The sequence below is a fragment of the Argopecten irradians genome, chromosome 7, assembly GCF_041381155.1.
Source record: "Argopecten irradians isolate NY chromosome 7, Ai_NY, whole genome shotgun sequence".
In the NCBI taxonomy this organism is placed as follows: domain Eukaryota; kingdom Metazoa; phylum Mollusca; class Bivalvia; order Pectinida; family Pectinidae; genus Argopecten; species Argopecten irradians.
The window spans coordinates 39,865,296-39,884,190 of NC_091140.1; the positions used below are offsets into that span (position 1 = coordinate 39,865,296).

At 34.5% G+C, this 18,895-nt stretch overlaps 1 protein-coding gene across 2 annotated transcripts in view; it reads left to right on the forward strand.

The window, feature by feature from the left end:
- Positions 1–18,895, forward strand: part of LOC138328421 (dachshund homolog 1-like) — a 94,836-nt gene that overhangs the window by 26,727 nt on the left and 49,214 nt on the right. For both annotated transcript variants that reach the window (XM_069275222.1, XM_069275223.1), the window contains exon 2: positions 8,246–8,367. In XM_069275222.1, the coding sequence (XP_069131323.1) occupies positions 8,246–8,367 (122 nt within the window). The remainder of the gene's footprint in view (positions 1–8,245; positions 8,368–18,895) is intronic.

Sequence of the window (18,895 nt, forward strand, 5' to 3'; positions counted from 1 at the left end):
TTTTGAACCTTTTCATTAGAGTCTGTTTGTATTGTAGATTTTACATAGGGTAGATTTACACATGAAATATTTAACTTGATATCTCGTACATCATTTCAGGTAAAAAAAATGCTGTTTTGGGTGGAAATTGAAATAAACTTGAGATAAAATCTATTTAATTTGGTTAGTATTTAGATACACAGTGAGAGAGATTTGTAGGAAAAGGAAAGGTAATTATTCTGCTCAGTCGATAGGTATATGACATAGGTATGTTTGTTTACAAGAGAATATATTTCTGTTGTAATATGATGCTGCTGCACTATCGTCTCAGGTAACAAAGGTGTACGTTCTCACCTGACAGCTAACATACCTGAAATGGCTATACCTTACCTAAACTCGTTATATGTTCACACCTTCATGTTAAATTTCCTTCATAAGTTAAATCACTTTTATTTATGTTTTCTTACTGCAAAGATGTCAATTTAGGGGTTTGTTCTTATTTTCAATTTATTTATTGTTTTATTTTTGTTGAATTATTAATGAAAAATTTCTTAATGCAAATCTGACTGCCATTTTTACTGAAGTACAATAACGTATGATGTACTAGTAGAACATGTCTTACTGTGTAAGTTCAGCTGTACCATCAACACTGTAGAAATCAGCACAAATTTTACTATGGAATAAAAACGACGTAATTCTTTATTAAATTTAGTCTTTTCTATGGTGAAAGTGAAAATTCTGTTTGTTAATGCTGCACATTTAAAACTAAGAAAGTAAAGCATTATGGCTGTGATTCAGAGAATAAAGAATGATAGAGAGAAGTATGTGTCCAGGTGTAACTCCAGCCATTGTCACCAGTACAATGTCTGTATCTGTCCCATCGGAGAATTAACAGATAGAGATCTACCACATTATACCGGCCGGCCCTCCCTCTTTATTTATTGTTATGTACCAAAACAATGAAGGTGTTCGTCCTCCCTTGATAACATCGCCCAGAAACATCTTGATGTTCACAGCTACCTTTTCTACTCTAACTGCTATCAAGTTTCCAATTTTACTAGCGAGATATCCCAATTGATAATTTATGTATTTAAAAGCTTTAATTCAAAGTTATAAACTAGTTGAATGATTATTTTAGTGAGTTGGCAGAGTGAACATGTAAAAAGTGAGTTTAACTGTTACAGTTATAAATCTGTCCTTTCTCATTAGTTGATGACTGGTCGACATAATGCTTTGGATTTTATTCAGACAGAATTCTGTATGTGTGCATTAAGTATTGATTTTTGTTCAGCACATCTATTTTGGGGTTTCGAACAAAGGAAAACTTCAGGTATTGAAAATTAAAGATATATAATCTATCAAGAAGTTATTCAAATCTTTAATTTGATATTTTTAAAACTATTACAAAAAAATTTTTGATGATGACTGCATCAAGATAAATTTATTGAATCATTTATTTGATGATAAAATGATAAGTGTGAAATCAAGCTTTGTAATTCCAAAATATTTACCTTAAATAACACGCTTTTTATCTAAACAGGCTAAATAGAGAACATTAAAAGGTGTAATTCGGTTTTTTAATCAACACCTAATACAACAATTCTACTTTAATTAAAATTAACTTATTTGTCTGAGATTAATTTGTATTTGAGGACGTCACCAACACTTCTTTACAAGGGAGATAATCAGCAATATCTCCACTTATATACCAGTTTATCATTTAGCTCCCAAGTTCATTTCAATAAGAACTTGAATGAATGAATGAATTATCAAAAGATGCAAGATTTTGTTAACAACCTTCCAAGACATATCTATAACGTTTAACCCATGTGGAGCCTATCAGAATGAAGGAGCAGAAAAAAAATGTGCTTGCTGTAGGATAATGATATAAATAAATAGCACATATTAACAGTGTAACCAAACCCCTGAGTTATCTAGTGAATCGCTATGGTTTTAAAGAAATGGCCGGCTACAATCTCATGTTATTTATTTTCATTTTATCATAGTAAATTAATTCTTTTGACAAAATAACATAATAAATTTCATTCTATGTCTGGCGTTGGTAATTTTAATTGCTATGAAATGTTGCGGAAATTGATGATTTATTATCAGAGATATCACATTTCATATGTACTATGTATTGCAGTAGAACGGAATGTTTGTTAGATTTTGTGTTATATGGGGCGTGACATTGTTGAGATTCAAACAAAATGGATTCGTCTTTTTAAAGACTATTTTCTGCCAGATCCTATGTAGATCAGATTTACAATGTAACACTCACATTTAGTCTCATATTAGATATCAGAAAATGTTATTAAATGTTATTCTTCTGAATAGCTATGTCCTTATATGACGGTAATTTTACCCTCACTATTCATTTTGTATTTAAAACATTATTCAAAGTTTTATCTTTTATTTCCTTTTATGACAAATTCTTTTTATATATTTTTTATTCGCTACTTTTATTCCTACATAATGAAGGGTGTTTGCTTTTATGCAAATCACTATGGTGATATCCTTAAAAGTACATAAAAAAACCCATTTCACCTGGTTATTGAATATGCATAAGAAAGGTATTAATTGAATATTCATAAACCAGTAATAATGAGATCTAAATCATGACAACCCCGTATATTATTGTATGATAATATATAACAATAAGATTCATTCTTAAACTTTAAATTATGACCTTTCTTTCAGTTTTCATGACACTGAAATGTAAATGCTACTATTTGAAAATATTACATGATTTTGTAATTAATTTACAAAGAGATCACCCAGGGGACATGGCTGAATTTTATGTCTGAACCTTATTAGGATTGAAATATTACATTGCACTCCAGCCTGTTTAATTCCTATGCATTTTTCTGCCTGTGTCTTTTATGATAACACTATATTAATACTATGTTTGCGCTGGCAGCTGTAGCTACCATTTGGCTGTTTCAGGGTTCCTCTCCAACCTAGTTCAAAGCGCCAATCTCCACAGAACTAGGGGGTAGCCACATTTAAAATAGTTTGGTTTTCAATTTTGTCAGCAGGTTCGAGATTATCAATTTATGGCATTGTGGGTAAAATGCTAATTAGCAGGAGACACCCCCCTGGTATGATTTCAAGCACATTACAAGTTAATAATCTGAAACGTGTGGATATAATCACGGAACTTAAGGGGCAGAATTCATTTCACTCGATAATAAGATCCCAGCATCCATTTTTTTTTATTAGATTACATATTGTAGTAAAATCTTAAGCTTCTTGTGCATATCAAGAAATGTGTTAAGATTACAGTGTATATTATGGATATTAGGATCATCACATCTTAACAAAGGGAGATAACAGTTTAAAAGGGGAGACAACTGTAACACTGGGATGGTGAAAAAAGAATATATGTGATTTAGGGGGAGATATGTTAGTGTGGATATTGAGAGAGAATTGATACAATGTCAAGAAGCTAAACTAGTGTAAACTAGCCTAAATCTGAGGTCTAATGTTAGCAGGTTAAAATTAAAGACGTGGGCTACCTGAAGCGATATCTTCTCAAATATGTAGTCAAGTTATGTTCTATGTATCAAATCTCTCTAGCAGCCAGACCTGAAAATCTTGTTTTTTATTCTCTGTATGTAAACTATTTCCTTGCTATGTGTATAGAAAAGACAACTAAACGGAGCACATTATAGAAATCAGATCTCTTTGATAAAGTTGGTGCACTTTACGAGACATCGCGAGGCTGTAGTGAGATCAAAATGAACTTTTCATGTACTTTAGTTGATTATCAGCAAAAAAATAAATACTGAATAACTCTAGTAGTATCGGCCTGAAATTGAATAAAAACTTGATTTGTACATAATTGTCGACAATGAGATTGGATTTAGTCACAGCAGGTCTTGGCACAGTACATTCAAATGCATTTCTGGAATTCTATATAAATTTATAAAATGATTGAATCGTAATGTAGAAATGATAAATGATATATGTTTTCTGGTTATACCAATTTAGAAAGATTTCGTTTTCCAGCTGATGGGTTTTTAAATTCCTTTCAATAAGTGTATAGAGAGCTTTTATACGATTCCTACCCATGTAATAGAAAGGTTTGTGTGTGGCCCCAGTTCACCAATCATGTAGAATTTTTTCCAACATTTAATAACAATGGCTGCTCATGCTGATAGCCAATGGAGATCAAATTGAAATACGATAAATGAATTTAAATTTGAATAACAGAAAAACACCAGTGTAGCAACTGCAGAAGTAGAGGACATCACAGGAGGCTTACAAAGAGGGCCGATTCCTTTTGTGGACGCCAGGTAAACTTACACTTGAGGAGACGAATGCATCAATAGACATCTTGGTGAAGAAGTTCTCCCACTATTGTATGCAAGCAATTGTTATATGTAAAACTGCTCGGTAGGAAGGATTAATTGATACCAAACAAACACAAAGAGCTTCCCTCCATTCTTATTGTAACTGTGAGGACAGAATTGTGCAGGGTTGTGCGCCACTTCAGCAACACATTTTCTTTAACAGATATCCTTTTTTTTTTTTTATTTCATCTTACCAAAAAAATTCAATATAAGTCATTCGCACCTGCTCCTAAATAGCCAATACATGAATTGGGCCTTATTTCTTCACAGTTTTCTATCAGCTGTGTTAGTTATCAATTATTATCTGAATATTTGGTTTGTAGAATCTAATCGTTATGGAGAAGCAACAGAGTTAAGGCGGTTAGATATGCTTGGGTGAAAACCCATTCTGTTTGATCTGCTGAGCCATGAAAGAAAAGATATTAAAAATTTAAAATGTCATCAAAAATAGGAGAGACAGGTATCTTTCACCTGTAGAACTGTCAATGGACAGGGATGGGAGAAGCAATAAATCCGGAGTTTGCTTTACTATTGAACGAGTGAAATTGAATGTGTAACACAGCATCCATAAGCTTGTGGCCTCTACCATTTGAATTTAATGAATTGGAAAAGGGTCGCACGGTTAAAATACATTTTATTATCATTGAATATGACGGCTGTTTGTACATAGTGAATAAAAGTAACTACCGATAAACTGAAAGAAACGAGGCAAAATAAAACTTTCGCTGCTTCATTCTGATCTAATTGGCCATGGAGAGAGAAAACTTGGCGTAAGGCAGGCTTGTTTGACAGTAATACCCATTAAATGTGGTGAATTTCAAACATTTATTTCCAAGAGAGAATTACTGAGTGAAACTGTAAAAACAGGTCTACAATAAAATATCCCAGAAAGCTGTCATATGGTGCTGATTCTTCAGATATTGAAAAAAACTTAATGATTTATGTTGAAATGGTTATCAATAATTCTCATTTCCAGTAGCTAAATTACGGATATCTGCTGTGATCTCTCATCTTAATTGGACGAGGAAATTAGAAAATGGCAAATATTGCAGCAAATTAGTCATGCCAAGATATATCTGTACTAGCATGTCGGTGGTACAATGTGGGGATATTAATATTGCGTAAAATTGCTTTGAAAAACCAGTTTCTTCATCTGTCTCTCCTTTGTTGTTTGTTTACGTGACAATGTACACACTATTGACCTGACCAGCTTCCAGGTTTATTTTTGATCTTGGCATTTGTGACATTTCAATGCAACATTTCATAATTATTTGTCATATGAGGACTTTAAGCATTTTTAAAGCATTTTTAATTTTCCTTCAAAGAAAATTATTTGAAACATGTAACATTAGATGTAAGACAATTCCATAGGTCACAGACCATTCGACAGGTGTACAGGGTCACATGGGGTCAGGCAGATGTCCCAGGTATATCGGAGCATACACTCATCAAAGCACCTATAGATAAAAAAGCATCTTATTCCAGTTATCAATTTCACCTGTAAATCTATCCATTTGCATTTCATGTAAAAATATTTATCTTATAGATAATAAAAGCTGTATGTGGCTAGGGGATTTTTTCTGTGCAGTATGATTTTGAAGAAATTTTGGAAACATTTACCATTATCTAATAAATTAATTAATTAATTAAATCATTTACAAAAGGTCTCTTTACACTTCCTATGGTTGTATTGTGTCTAGATGTTTATTTGGAATAAACATCCTTACTTCTAATCAGACTCGATAGGGAGATATTTTTTATCAACGGGTAAACTCACAATTTGTCTTATGCTTGTTCATTCATAGTTTCTCCTTACAACTGAAGGCAAGAGCTGTAGGATATTGTAAGGAGATATAGAGTTATACAGGACCGCCTGCCCATATAAACTGTACTCTGGGTAGATCTGGTTTCTTTCACTCATTGACCAACCTACCCTTCTATACTAACATAGCTGTTAGTTCTGCCAGCGTCCAAGCCCCTCAGCCCCTAATTGCAGATAAAGTATACCTTTCTTATTCCCTCTTGGCCCTCAAATTATAGCCAAGCTACTGTAGATTTCAGGTTTATATCCAATCTATATCAACTGGTTTAACCACATCTGATTGTCCACACAAAAGATACCTTTTCACTCGATACTCACAAAAGAATTTGTCAGAGGTAAAAAAAAATTACGGCCTAATATATTTTATGATAATATGTTAAATTATGTTTTAAATGAGTGTTTAATACTGACATGTTCACAATTTACTCGAAATTGAAAATCTTGTGATACATTAGAAATTTTACAATGATAGGTGTATATTGTCTAATGAATGGATGAAACTATTTGACTGAACACCCGGGAATTAAAGTGATATTAAAAAGGCCTACATTTCCAAATTGAATTCCCTGGTATCATTATGGGAGGCGTTTAGTGTGTTTGTGTCGCTGGTTTACAGGAATTGAATGTTTGCTGTAATTAGTGTTTTTTATAAGTATAGATATCGGATGAATGATATTAACTTTCTACCAGACTGTGTATTTGTTACAACAAAATTCTTCAGATGGGGTTGATGCGACTTTTTATCAAAAGGACTATTTGACATATTATAATGGGCCTTTTTCAATTAAACCTTAATGCAGTAATACAAAGTTTTCTGTTGTGATGAATATAAGAAAGTTTTCAATTGACAGCTACAGATTTAGTTTATTCACAAATAAACTGCGTAAAAGAAAATGGTTACTACAAAGATAATAAAAAAAGGACTTAAAATTTTATTTTCATTTTCTGTTTAGGTTAGATTATGAGTTGACACTACCATGATCTATAGAAACATCTGTATTCCAACATTTTTTATTCCAAGATTTTGGTATTTTGACACTGTATGGTGTACTTAACTACACCAATCGAGCAACTGTTTTACACATTTAAAGACATTTAATTCTTATTTTGGATTAAATAAATACTAAGATTTCTTTAAGTATCCATTTATATGTGACGACTCAACAAATGTAGGAATTCTAGGCCTTCTAGTCTGTACCCCCACCGGGAGCAGATTTAATGGCCAATCTCTGAAACTCAAATAAGCTACACTGGCATATTTTTACTCTGAACATTTCAAATGTGGAATGAATTATCAGATATGTTTTACATCAAATGAATTTGATATAAATCATCTTGACTATGGTTTTTTTTTTTTTTATGTATTTATCTTTTTCTCTGACTCTCGAACGATTGACATTAATAATCTAGAGGGTTAGCTGCACTTTGCTATGTGAACATGTCTTAAGTGATTTTATGCACTTTCGTCATTCGTATGTAGCTTCATAGAAAGCCCATTAAATCTCTTCTGCTGTGTACCACACGTGCACCGCTCACCCAATATCCTCAACACCAAAATAAAAATGGAGTGGGATATATCAGTTATTTATCATTTTTACGTACATACAGTGTTATTCATCATCTTTTCCAGAAATGGACATCAACAGTGTCAAAATTTTTGATGATCTATATAGAATAGAGTTATCTCCCCTCCAACTACAACGAATAGAGTTATCTCCCTTCCAACTACATTGAATAGAATTATCTCCCATCCAACTACACTGAATAGAGTTATCTCCCATCCAACTACACTGAATAGAGTTATCTCCCATCCAACTACACTGAATAGAGTTATCTCCCTTCCAAAGTTGTCTATCCTCATACCCAGTTGTTCTGGTAATGGTACTGAAACAGTGAAGTAGTTCTTTATGAAGTAGTGTAAATATTCTGTCTCCTCAACATCTATTTCCGATAAGGAGTTATCTCCCTTCACTAATAATACTTCATCTTGCTCTTTATTCGTGTAGAAGAGACATAAAATCCCTGTAAAACTAACACAAATTATATTTATTGATTCACTGGTCTAAACATATATAATTTTGTTCTACAGTGCCCGACCTGGTCGCCCTCCTAAAAGGAACCCACACATCCATGCCAGTCCAGAGACTCTGGAGAAACTGAAGAAAAGTCGCCTGGATGGAGACCATTTTCAGTATGACCCAAGACTCTATGGTAAGTTTATAATGAATACTAGTTTGACCTACAGAGGTCATAGGTTATCTACACCACAAAGGACAAAGTTCTATGTCCAGAATTTTAAAGATCAAAGGTAAAAGTTCATTAAATCCAGGAACTACACCAAGACTAATGAGAGGAACTAAAAGGTCAGTTTATTTACCAAGGTCTAAAGGTTAAAGTTCACTGACAAAGTCAATGGTTAAACTTACGGAATAGGATAAGTTTAGTCTTGTTACATAATTATTTTTTTTTACATGATTTTTTCCGATAGAGATTAAGACCTATTATTGGTAACACAATGCTACTGTGAGTCCATACCCTCTCATAACATCTACTGAGTAAACATGACATCTGTCCATATATATAATAGTTTTAGTCTGTTTCTTTGACTGAAGGGTCAGATGGACCGTATGTAGGTTCAATGGCTATTGTCAGAAATGGCCATTTCCAACTAAACTTGTGCATGTCAGTTTGACTGATGGGCTTCCATTACACAAGTCTGACCATTATCATCTTAAAGGCAGCGCAACAATGGTTTTTAAAAAGCTATTGTCTCAAATGTGAAGGCTCAACCGGCCCATAAAGTTGTTTCTGTCCATTTCATCTAATGGTCAGTCTAAAGGATAGTGTTGGTCAGTCAAACATTCTAATGCTTCAAAGTTCCTGAAGACTGCTTTTCAAAGTTAAAGCTATTTGATAAGGTCATCAGAAAAATCTATAATTATTTAACATTACTTTTTTATGCATTCGCCATGAAAAAATGGGTGAAGCCATGACTGGTCCGTGGCGTCGCGTCAAATTCTGCCACGTCATGTCATGTTACATCCGCGTTTTACAATGTGTGTCGAGTTTATCTGTATTACAAACATTTCTAGTTTTTGGGGGCAATGTAAGCCTTCTGAGAATGATAATGATAAAAAGGTGATGATTTGATACTAAAACATTGAAAAGAGAAATATCCCCAAAGATATATCTGATATCACAGCCTCATGCGTGTAAATACTGGTCTATATATCATTTAAACCAATGAATCGTTTGGAACGGTACTAAAGTGGAGATCGACTAGATACTACCAGGTGTTGTGGGGATTCCTTGATCTAAGATTGGCGTAGCGGTAGGTATCTAACATCCGTACACAGATGTGCACCTGTAATGCACAGCGTAGATTTGTGTATTCATCACTGTGTCGGATAAATACGCCATTTCACACCAGATAAATCCACGTTTTTTTTTCTTTTACGATTTTCCTCTGTGTGGAAGTCTGTTATTGATTCCGTATGTATCAATAGCAATATATGTACCAGGTAGATAATCAGCTGGATGTACTGTAAAAAATGTATTTAGAAAATTTTACAACATAATCATTTATAAACTTTTAAAAACTATTTTGCATCAAATTTTGTTACTATATGATACAAATATCACAAAAGTATGGAAGACAACCTTATCTGAAAAATTCCAAATTCAAATCAATTTTCAGAATATAAATTGTAAGTTGATTAAGTTGATTATGTCAGTTGCTGTATCAGTGCTAAACAAACCTGGTGCTGTAGTCTGTCAGTTGCTGTATCAATGCTAAACAAACCTGGTGCTGTATCTGTGTCAGTTGCTGTATCAGTGCTAAACAAACCTGGTGCTGTATCTATGTCAGTTGCTGTATCAGTGCTATACAAACCTGGTGCTGTAGTCTGTCAGTTGCTGTATCAGTGCTATACAAACCTGGTGCTGTAGTCTGTCAGTTGCTGTATCAGTGCTATACAAACCTGGTGCTGTAGTCTGTCAGTTGCTGTATCAGTGCTATACAAACCTGGTGCTGTATCTATGTCAGTTGCTGTATCAATGCTATACAAACCTGGTGCTGTAGTCTGTCAGTTGCTGTATCAGTGCTATACAAACCTGGTGCTGTAGTCTGTCAGTTGCTGTATCAGTGCTATACAAACCTGGTGCTGTAGTCTGTCAGTTGCTGTATCAGTGCTATACAAACCTGGTGCTGTATCTATGTCAGTTGCTGTATCAATGCTATACAAACCTGGTGCTGTAGTCTGTCAGTTGCTGTATCAATGCTAAACAAACCTGGTGCTGTATCTGTGTCAGTTGCTGTATCAGTGCATTTGCTGTATCAGTGCTAAACAAACCTGGTGCTGTAGTCTGTCAGTTGCTGTATCAGTGCTATACAAACCTGGTGCTGTAGTCTGTCAGTTGCTGTATCAATGCTATACAAACCTGGTGCTGTAGTCTGTCAGTTGCTGTATCAATGCTATACAAACCTGGTGCTGTAGTCTGTCAGTTGCTGTATCAATGCTATACAAACCTGGTGCTGTATCTATGTCAGTTGCTGTATCAGTGCTATACAAACCTGGTGCTGTATCTATGTCAGTTGCTGTATCAATGCTATACAAACCTGGTGCTGTATCTTTGTCAGTTGCTGTATCAATGCTATACAAACCTGGTGCTGTAGTCTGTCAGTTGCTGTATCAATGCTATACAAACCTGGTGCTGTAGTCTGTCAGTTGCTGTATCAATGCTATACAAACCTGGTGCTGTATCTATGTCAGTTGCTGTATCAATGCTATACAAAACTGGTGCTGTATCTTTGTCAGTTGCTGTAGTAATGCTATACAAACATGGTTCTGTAGTCTGTCAGTTGCTGTATCAGTGCTATACAAACCTGGTGCTGTAGTCTGTCAGTTGCTGTATCAATGCTATACAAACCTGGTGCTGTAGTCTGTCAGTTGCTGTATCAATGCTATACAAACCTGGTGCTGTATCTATGTCAGTTGCTGTATCAGTGCTATACAAACCTGGTGCTGTAGTCTGTCAGTTGCTGTATCAATGCTATACAAACCTGGTGCTGTATCTATGTCAGTTGCTGTATCAGTGCTATACAAACCTGGTGCTGTATCTATGTCAGTTGCTGTATCAGTGCTATACAAACCTGGTGCTGTATCTATGTCAGTTGCTGTATCAGTGCTATACAAACCTGGTGCTGTAGTCTGTCAGTTGCTGTATCAATGCTATACAAACCTGGTGCTGTATCTATGTCAGTTGCTGTATCAGTGCTATACAAACCTGGTGCTGTATCTATGTCAGTTGCTGTATCAGTGCTATACAAACCTGGTGCTGTATCTATGTCAGTTGCTGTATCAGTGCTATACAAACCTGGTGCTGTAGTCTGTCAGTTGCTGTATCAATTCTATACAAACCTGGTGCTGTAGTCTGTCTGTTGCTGTATCAATTCTATACAAACCTGTTGCTGTATCAATTCTATACAAACCTGGTACTGTATCTATGTCAGTTGCTGTATCAGTGCTATGCAAACCTGGTGCTGTATCTATGTCAGTTGCTGTATCAATGCTATACAAACCTGGTGCTGTAGTCTGTCTGTTGCTGTATCAGTGCTATACAAACCTGGTGCTGTAGTCTGTCAGTTGCTGTATCAATGCTATACAAACCTGGTGCTGTATCTATGTCAGTTGCTGTATCAATGCTATACAAACCTGGTGCTGTATCTATGTCAGTTGCTGTATCAGTGCTATACAAACCTGGTGCTGTATCTATGTCAGTTGCTGTATCAATGCTATACAAACCTGGTGCTGTAGTCTGTCAGTTGCTGTATCAATGCTATACAAACCTGGTGCTGTATCTATGTCAGTTGCTGTATCAATGCTATACAAACCTGGTGCTGTAGTCTGTCAGTTGCTGTATCAGTGCTATACAAACCTGGTGCTGTATCTATGTCAGTTGCTGTATCAGTGCTATACAAACCTGGTGCTGTAGTCTGTCAGTTGCTGTATCAGTGCTATACAAACCTGGTGCTGTATCTATGTCAGTTGCTGTATCAATGCTATACAAACCTGGTGCTGTAGTCTGTCTGTTGCTGTATCAATGCTATGCAAACCTGGTGCTGTAGTCTGTCAGTTGCTGTATCAATGCTATACAAACCTGGTGCTGTATCTATGTCAGTTGCTGTATCAATGCTATACAAACCTGGTGCTGTAGTCTGTCAGTTGCTGTATCAATGCTATACAAACCTGGTGCTGTAGTCTGTCAGTTGCTGTATCAGTGCTATACAAACCTGGTGCTGTATCTATGTCAGTTGCTGTATCAATGCTATACAAACCTGGTGCTGTATCTATGTCAGTTGCTGTATCAGTGCTATACAAACCTGGTGCTGTAGTCTGTCAGTTGCTGTATCAATGCTATACAAACCTGGTGCTGTAGTCTGTCAGTTGCTGTATCAATGCTATACAAACCTGGTGCTGTATCTATGTCAGTTGCTGTATCAGTGCTATACAAACCTGGTGCTGTAGTCTGTCAGTTGCTGTATCAATGCTATACAAACCTGGTGCTGTATCTATGTCAGTTGCTGTATCAATGCTATACAAACCTGGTGCTGTAGTTTGTCAGTCGCTGTAATAATGCTATACAAACCTGGTGCTGTAGTCTGTCAGTTGCTGTATCAGTGCTATACAAACCTGTTGCCTTACCTGTGGAGGCAGGTGAGGTAACAAGCTTGATCAAGTCAATAACAGTTGTCAGTAGGCAGCCTTTTATATGTAAACACCTGAAAATTACTAACTGCATAATACACCTACAGAAATAGCTGATATTTTATACATCTTAGTATTACTCGTTTAAGAAAGGTTAGCATCAAATTTGTGGTATGTAAATTTAGTTAAGATGCTTCTTAAAAATGAATGACTACGGAAATTTACAGTTAATTATGTTTTGTTTGAATACATCATAATGGAAAAAAAACTATATACAAATTTTTGTTTAGATTGAATAGATAATATGTTGTTTGGGTATAGAATTGTGATGAGTATGCTAACCATACTCCTGATAGATTAACGTCTGATATTTATCACAAGTATCAGTGTTTGTACAATGCAAAAAATTGTTGGAACGGCTTCTTACAAGGCCAGTATGACTGTAACATGCCTGGTGACCATATGAACAAATTCAAACAATCTGACAGATTTGTAAATTTATCCGCTAAAATTAATAGCCCTGGGTAAGATTTGTAATAAAAGCCATTAACTCCATAACTTGTCTTTATAATACTGAGAATAGAACCTTTGGCACCCTGTAGTAAAGATAAACAGGCTTGCCATTATAAACGCTACCCAATACGCTTGTCCCATAATCAACCACGTATTTTGAAATTAAACAATGTAGTAGCTATAGTTATTGTCAATGAATTAACAAACAATTTCCGTTTCCTCTTGGTCTCAGAACTGGTTTCATAGGTAAAGAAAGAGATACAGTTGTCAAAGAGATGTGAAGGGAATGAGGGGTGGGGGAAGAAAAACATATCTTCCCCAGAAGTCTTTGCCAAAAATAACATGCACGTTACAAATGAAATTATGTCCGATGAAATTGGCGACACTAATTTCAAAAGTTTTTATTCGACAAATGTGCTTTGAAGTTATGAAAACAGGCAGATAATGAATTTTTCTCTGGCTTGTACATAACAACATACTGGCAAAAGTTAGAATGATTAGTTTTCCTTGGGACCGTGTGATTTATCAAGTTTCAATTAATTGAATCCTAAATCTTTTTCCGTTTTCATATCAACCTTTCCTGACAAGTCCATTAGCATATTGACCCCAGCGATCGTGTTATCAGCTAGGGCCAGTACAAGAAAAACGCCTTCTGAATTCATTTCAAATGACCGAAATGAACATTCGTGTTTTTCTTCAATTGAACAGAGAATATGTTTGTAATCTTTTGTGACAACATATAGATAAAACATGGGCGTCCAATAAAAGGGAAAATCACCCGGCACCAAGCTCTCGTAAACTAGGAGAGTTCTAAATGCAGCATTCAAAAAGACATATTTTTTATAGTGCAGAAATATCCATTTATCAAATTAGAAAATTGAATGTTAATCTGGTAATGTAGAAATGACAGTTAATTTATAAGAATAGCATTGAAACAGGGAAACTGGCGGTGGATGTAACTGTCAGAATGATTTCACGTCTATTTACACATGATTATTAGTGACAATAATCTGGTTACAATTGACAAAGGTGTCTTGTTGGAATTGTATTAATTCTGTGGGCTTGTATATGGTACTAGGGAATGGAATGCACGGGATAAACGATTAGGTGATGAATAAAATATAAATTGAAGTGGCATTTGGACGGAGAAATGTTTTGTCAATTTATGTTATTATCTTCCAATAAATCCTCCGGCTTAAATGTGAAATGAGTAGTTGGTTTTGATTTTGTTGTAATCTGTCATTTGTACTCTATATGGGGGGACTCTGTCATTTACAAATACCTTATTTACTACAGGGGAAACTTAATGCCTTAGTTCGCATATTTTGTTATCAATTTTTCCAATTTTTGAATTTCTGTTGCATGCGTAATAAAAATGCTTGCAAATTATGTTGAATTACTTCAAAATATTTTGCAATTATCTCTTGCAGCCTACAATCATTTTTACAATATCCTTAATGGTATTGTTACGCGATGCTTGATAAAAAAAATTAATAAAAATATTCAAACCAATAATTCCAGGACTCTAACCATCGAAATGATAAGTATTGGTGTAGAATTTTTATTTTCATGGTTTTAATCTATTTACATGTTTTATATTCTTTGTCTGAGTTCATGTAAGGCACTTTTTATAATATATCACGGCTGGAATTTTCTTTCTTGGAATTTGATTCAAATGTGAAGAAAAATAAAGTTTTTGGTAAATATCTAACATTTTGTTATGCATATAAAACAGTAGGAACTGATAACATTTAATGCTTAAAATTTGTAAAGTTGCTGCTTTCTGTTTCAACCATAAAATGTGTATGATGAATGGCCTTCTCTCGCATTATCAAGGTATCTTGTGCCATGGCCACACAAGAAAACTTTTTATCACCAAGAACCTAGATTAAGTTTCTCAAACTCTATGTTTAAAATCAAACATTTAATGATGTAACTGATATATTGCTGTACCTACGAGGGAAACAGTGATTTTGGTAAAGGTGAACGAGTTCAGTTCCACAAAAGATATCTTGAATTAGTCACATTGCAATGCTTTCCTTTAGCCGTACAGATGTAGAGCTAGCTGGGCTATAATTACGGGCGCCCGATTTGTGTAACATGTGGGACATTGCTTTTTATGTGCACATCTGTGACAGAAATACGCCACAACTAACCACTACACACGTAATCGATTGGACCTCAGGAATCATGGTGGTCAAAAACGGCTTCAAAACGTTACGTCTGCTTAACAAACAGAAAACGGCTTGTTACCATTATCATTATTGACAAGTATTTTTGATTTATGAATAGAGACATTACAGAAAAAATGTTTTGATAGAAATAACTTCAAATTGAAGTACAATTTTTATTACATTATATCCAAATTTATTCATTGTAAATTTGGATTGATGAAAAATGTTTATGGCTATCAGAAAAAAAGACGGACTTTATAGAGAAAATATTTTTGAGCGATGTATAAATTTGCTCATTACAAGATGAAAACCACATGAGATTGTTTATGAATTTGACTCTGATTGTGTAGTTTGATTTCTGTAATGGACGCCTAATTATATTCCTATAAACGTGAAGTTTTCAAAGGAGAAGGAAATTTAATTTATACAAGCTATCAGCAATAATTCAAAGAAAAGAACCTGACTGGCTGTGTACGTGGAGAGACTAGATCCAGCACGGTCACTGCAGGTCTTCTGATTGGTGCAGCTCTAACTAGTTAATCAAATCAAATGTTGTGGTACAGGATTTGTGTTAGCAAATATATTTCTGGATTCCTCTGATGAAACAATGAATTGATCATGATGTCACTGCAATCTCAAAAACCATAAAACCTCAAAAACATTAAAAAAAAAACCACAGAAACTGTCATTTGACTTTGTAATAGCACAAGCTAATAACAGCTTTGATGTGAACATCAACGATTACTAAAGCATCATTTAAACCACAGAAATGTTCCATTTTGGCTTTGAGCAAAGTCAATATGATGAAAGTTTCTCATTCTGATAAAGATGAATGAAAAGTGAGGCTTTTGTGTCAATAGGGAAATCAATCATTCATTTCAACCAGCAGGCAAAATAGCTAGGCCAGAGGAATAAATGTAGAAGAGTTTATACTGTCACCGTACACATATAGATTGTTCAGTGCGTCATGTTGTGTCCTTCATGCCAGAGCAGTGTTTCTTATAGGTACATACCACAACCTCCCAAAAACATTCACAATTTGCATTTTGTAGAGAATATTCATAGTTATGTACACTGTGTAAAATTAGTTGACAGTCTGACCATGATGTTTGTAGCTTGAGGTCGTTATAAACATCCTGTCGTTGATTTCACTTTGTCACATAAGAAAACAGACATCTTAAGCTTTTGTCAATAATGAGGTTTCAACTGAAGGCAAAAGAAAATTGAAAAATGATCAGTTAAATATCTCTGAGGAAAGATCTTATTAAAATTCTCCACCCAGTGGTATTGATTACGTTTGGATTGATCGTAAAGTCGTTTGTGTGGTTATTGTTCTGGTATTAGGAAAACAAGAATCACATTATCACACAGAATTAAACATCTCCATACTCGACCCCCTAACACAAATTGTGGTTTGAGAGGGCTAGAAGGCATTAATTAAAGATGTTTGTTGTCTCCACTGATAACACCATAATCACTCTTGATCACATTATTACGGGCATATTCATGAAAACATTTTTTTTCATAGACTTTTTCAGCATTTTACTGAACCAGGATTTATAGAATTTATATATAAAGAGATTAAGTGTTTTTGTAGGGAGAAATAAATATATTTTTACATACAGCACCTATAGAATTCAGATGTTTATTTATAATTAGTAAGTTAATTAATGTAATTTTTTAAAGAAATTTTAGGAATTGAATCATCATCATATTTTTCTTTATTTTGAAATTTTAGATAATTAATACATTCCATTGACAAATATACAGTATAATCTGAGCTCCAATCCTGATCAAATGTGGCAATAGCAATAGATGCAGTTATAGTTAAATTCAAGGAAAAAGCAATTAAAAGAAAATTAAATCTGCAACTTGAGAAATCTCATTTTGTCCAACATATTTTCTTTTTATAGATGATTGCCTTGAATTACCATTAGATTTTAACATTTCTGGGTACATTAAGGTTTAAGTAAGTTTTAAGGACTAAAATGTGAAGAAGTTTCATGAGCATCCATTTAATCCACAAAAACATCGACTCAGAAATTGATTTTATATAGAAAACATGAGCTAGTGTTGTCGTTTATTACCCAACAACGCCCGCCTCTTACCGCTTGGTAAAGAAACGTATATATATTTTGTTTTGATGAGTCTCAATTATCTACCATTTCATGTATTTCAAGTACAAAATCTACAAATGTATTCCTCTTATTTCCTCTCATGTTCACTCAAAATTAAATCATGTCGCTATGTCTGTTTGTTTAGAAATTACAAATTTTGATGAAAATAAAAGTGCGTTGGCTTATACTAATCAAAGCATTCCAACAGGCAATGTAATAGCGGATCTGAACAGCAACATCTCTCTCAGAGCCTTGATGGAGTTTTGTCGGCAATTTTGAGTATTCCTTTCTGGTTCTAAATCATCTTCAATTGAATACATCAAAGCACATTGAATGGATGTGTATTTGTTTTATTTATTTACTCACACAAGTGTGAATGCACTTTTTGAGAGCATCAGACATATTCGGCATTCGTCTGTAATATAATTTGGAAGTGTTTATTATATAATATCATAGTAACCCAGGGATGTAGGCCTAGGACATGTTGGTTCTGTTGCTTCCATTTGATCTCTGCCAGTTCCATTTGTATCAAATAAGTCCTTTTCTCTTTGTTGGTAGCTTAATTCATTGTATTATCTCGCGTTTTGTTAGATGTTCACAATGGTTCTGGTCTTTGAGTTTTAGATGGAGGATTCGTTTTCTGCATGATCATGGCTGCTTTACATGCCGAGCAACTATTACCATAGCGATGACAGTTGTGATGAGCTAATATTGAGTTTGGACAAGTTATCATATACATGTTTATTCATTTCTTTACTGCAGATCAATAAATTCCTTATGTATATATCCGATGTTACAGTCATATTGTCCCCATTCTGATCAAATCAGTTGGCATTATTGTTTGAATAACTGTAAAACTTTGCTATAACAAATCCTGTGGGACTAGGAGAAATAATTCGTTATAACTTCTAGTTTCCAAAGTTGATAGTGACAGTCTAATTGCACCCTGAATCAACTTAGTTAATAAGTCACAAATTCCACAGTTGGCAGCAATGTTTTTTTAGCAAACCTTTCATTATCATAATTAATTGTAAACTTGTGTGATCATATTTGTTTTTATATTAATCATTTCCTTTTTCGGCCCCAAGTTTCTCTTTAAACGAGTGGACATCGGGTACATTAAGGTCCAAGTGTTTGTCTGAGTGGACGTCAGGTACATTATGGTCCAAGTGTCTGTCTGAGTGGACGTCAGGTACATTATGGTCCAAGTGTCTGTCTGAGTGGACGT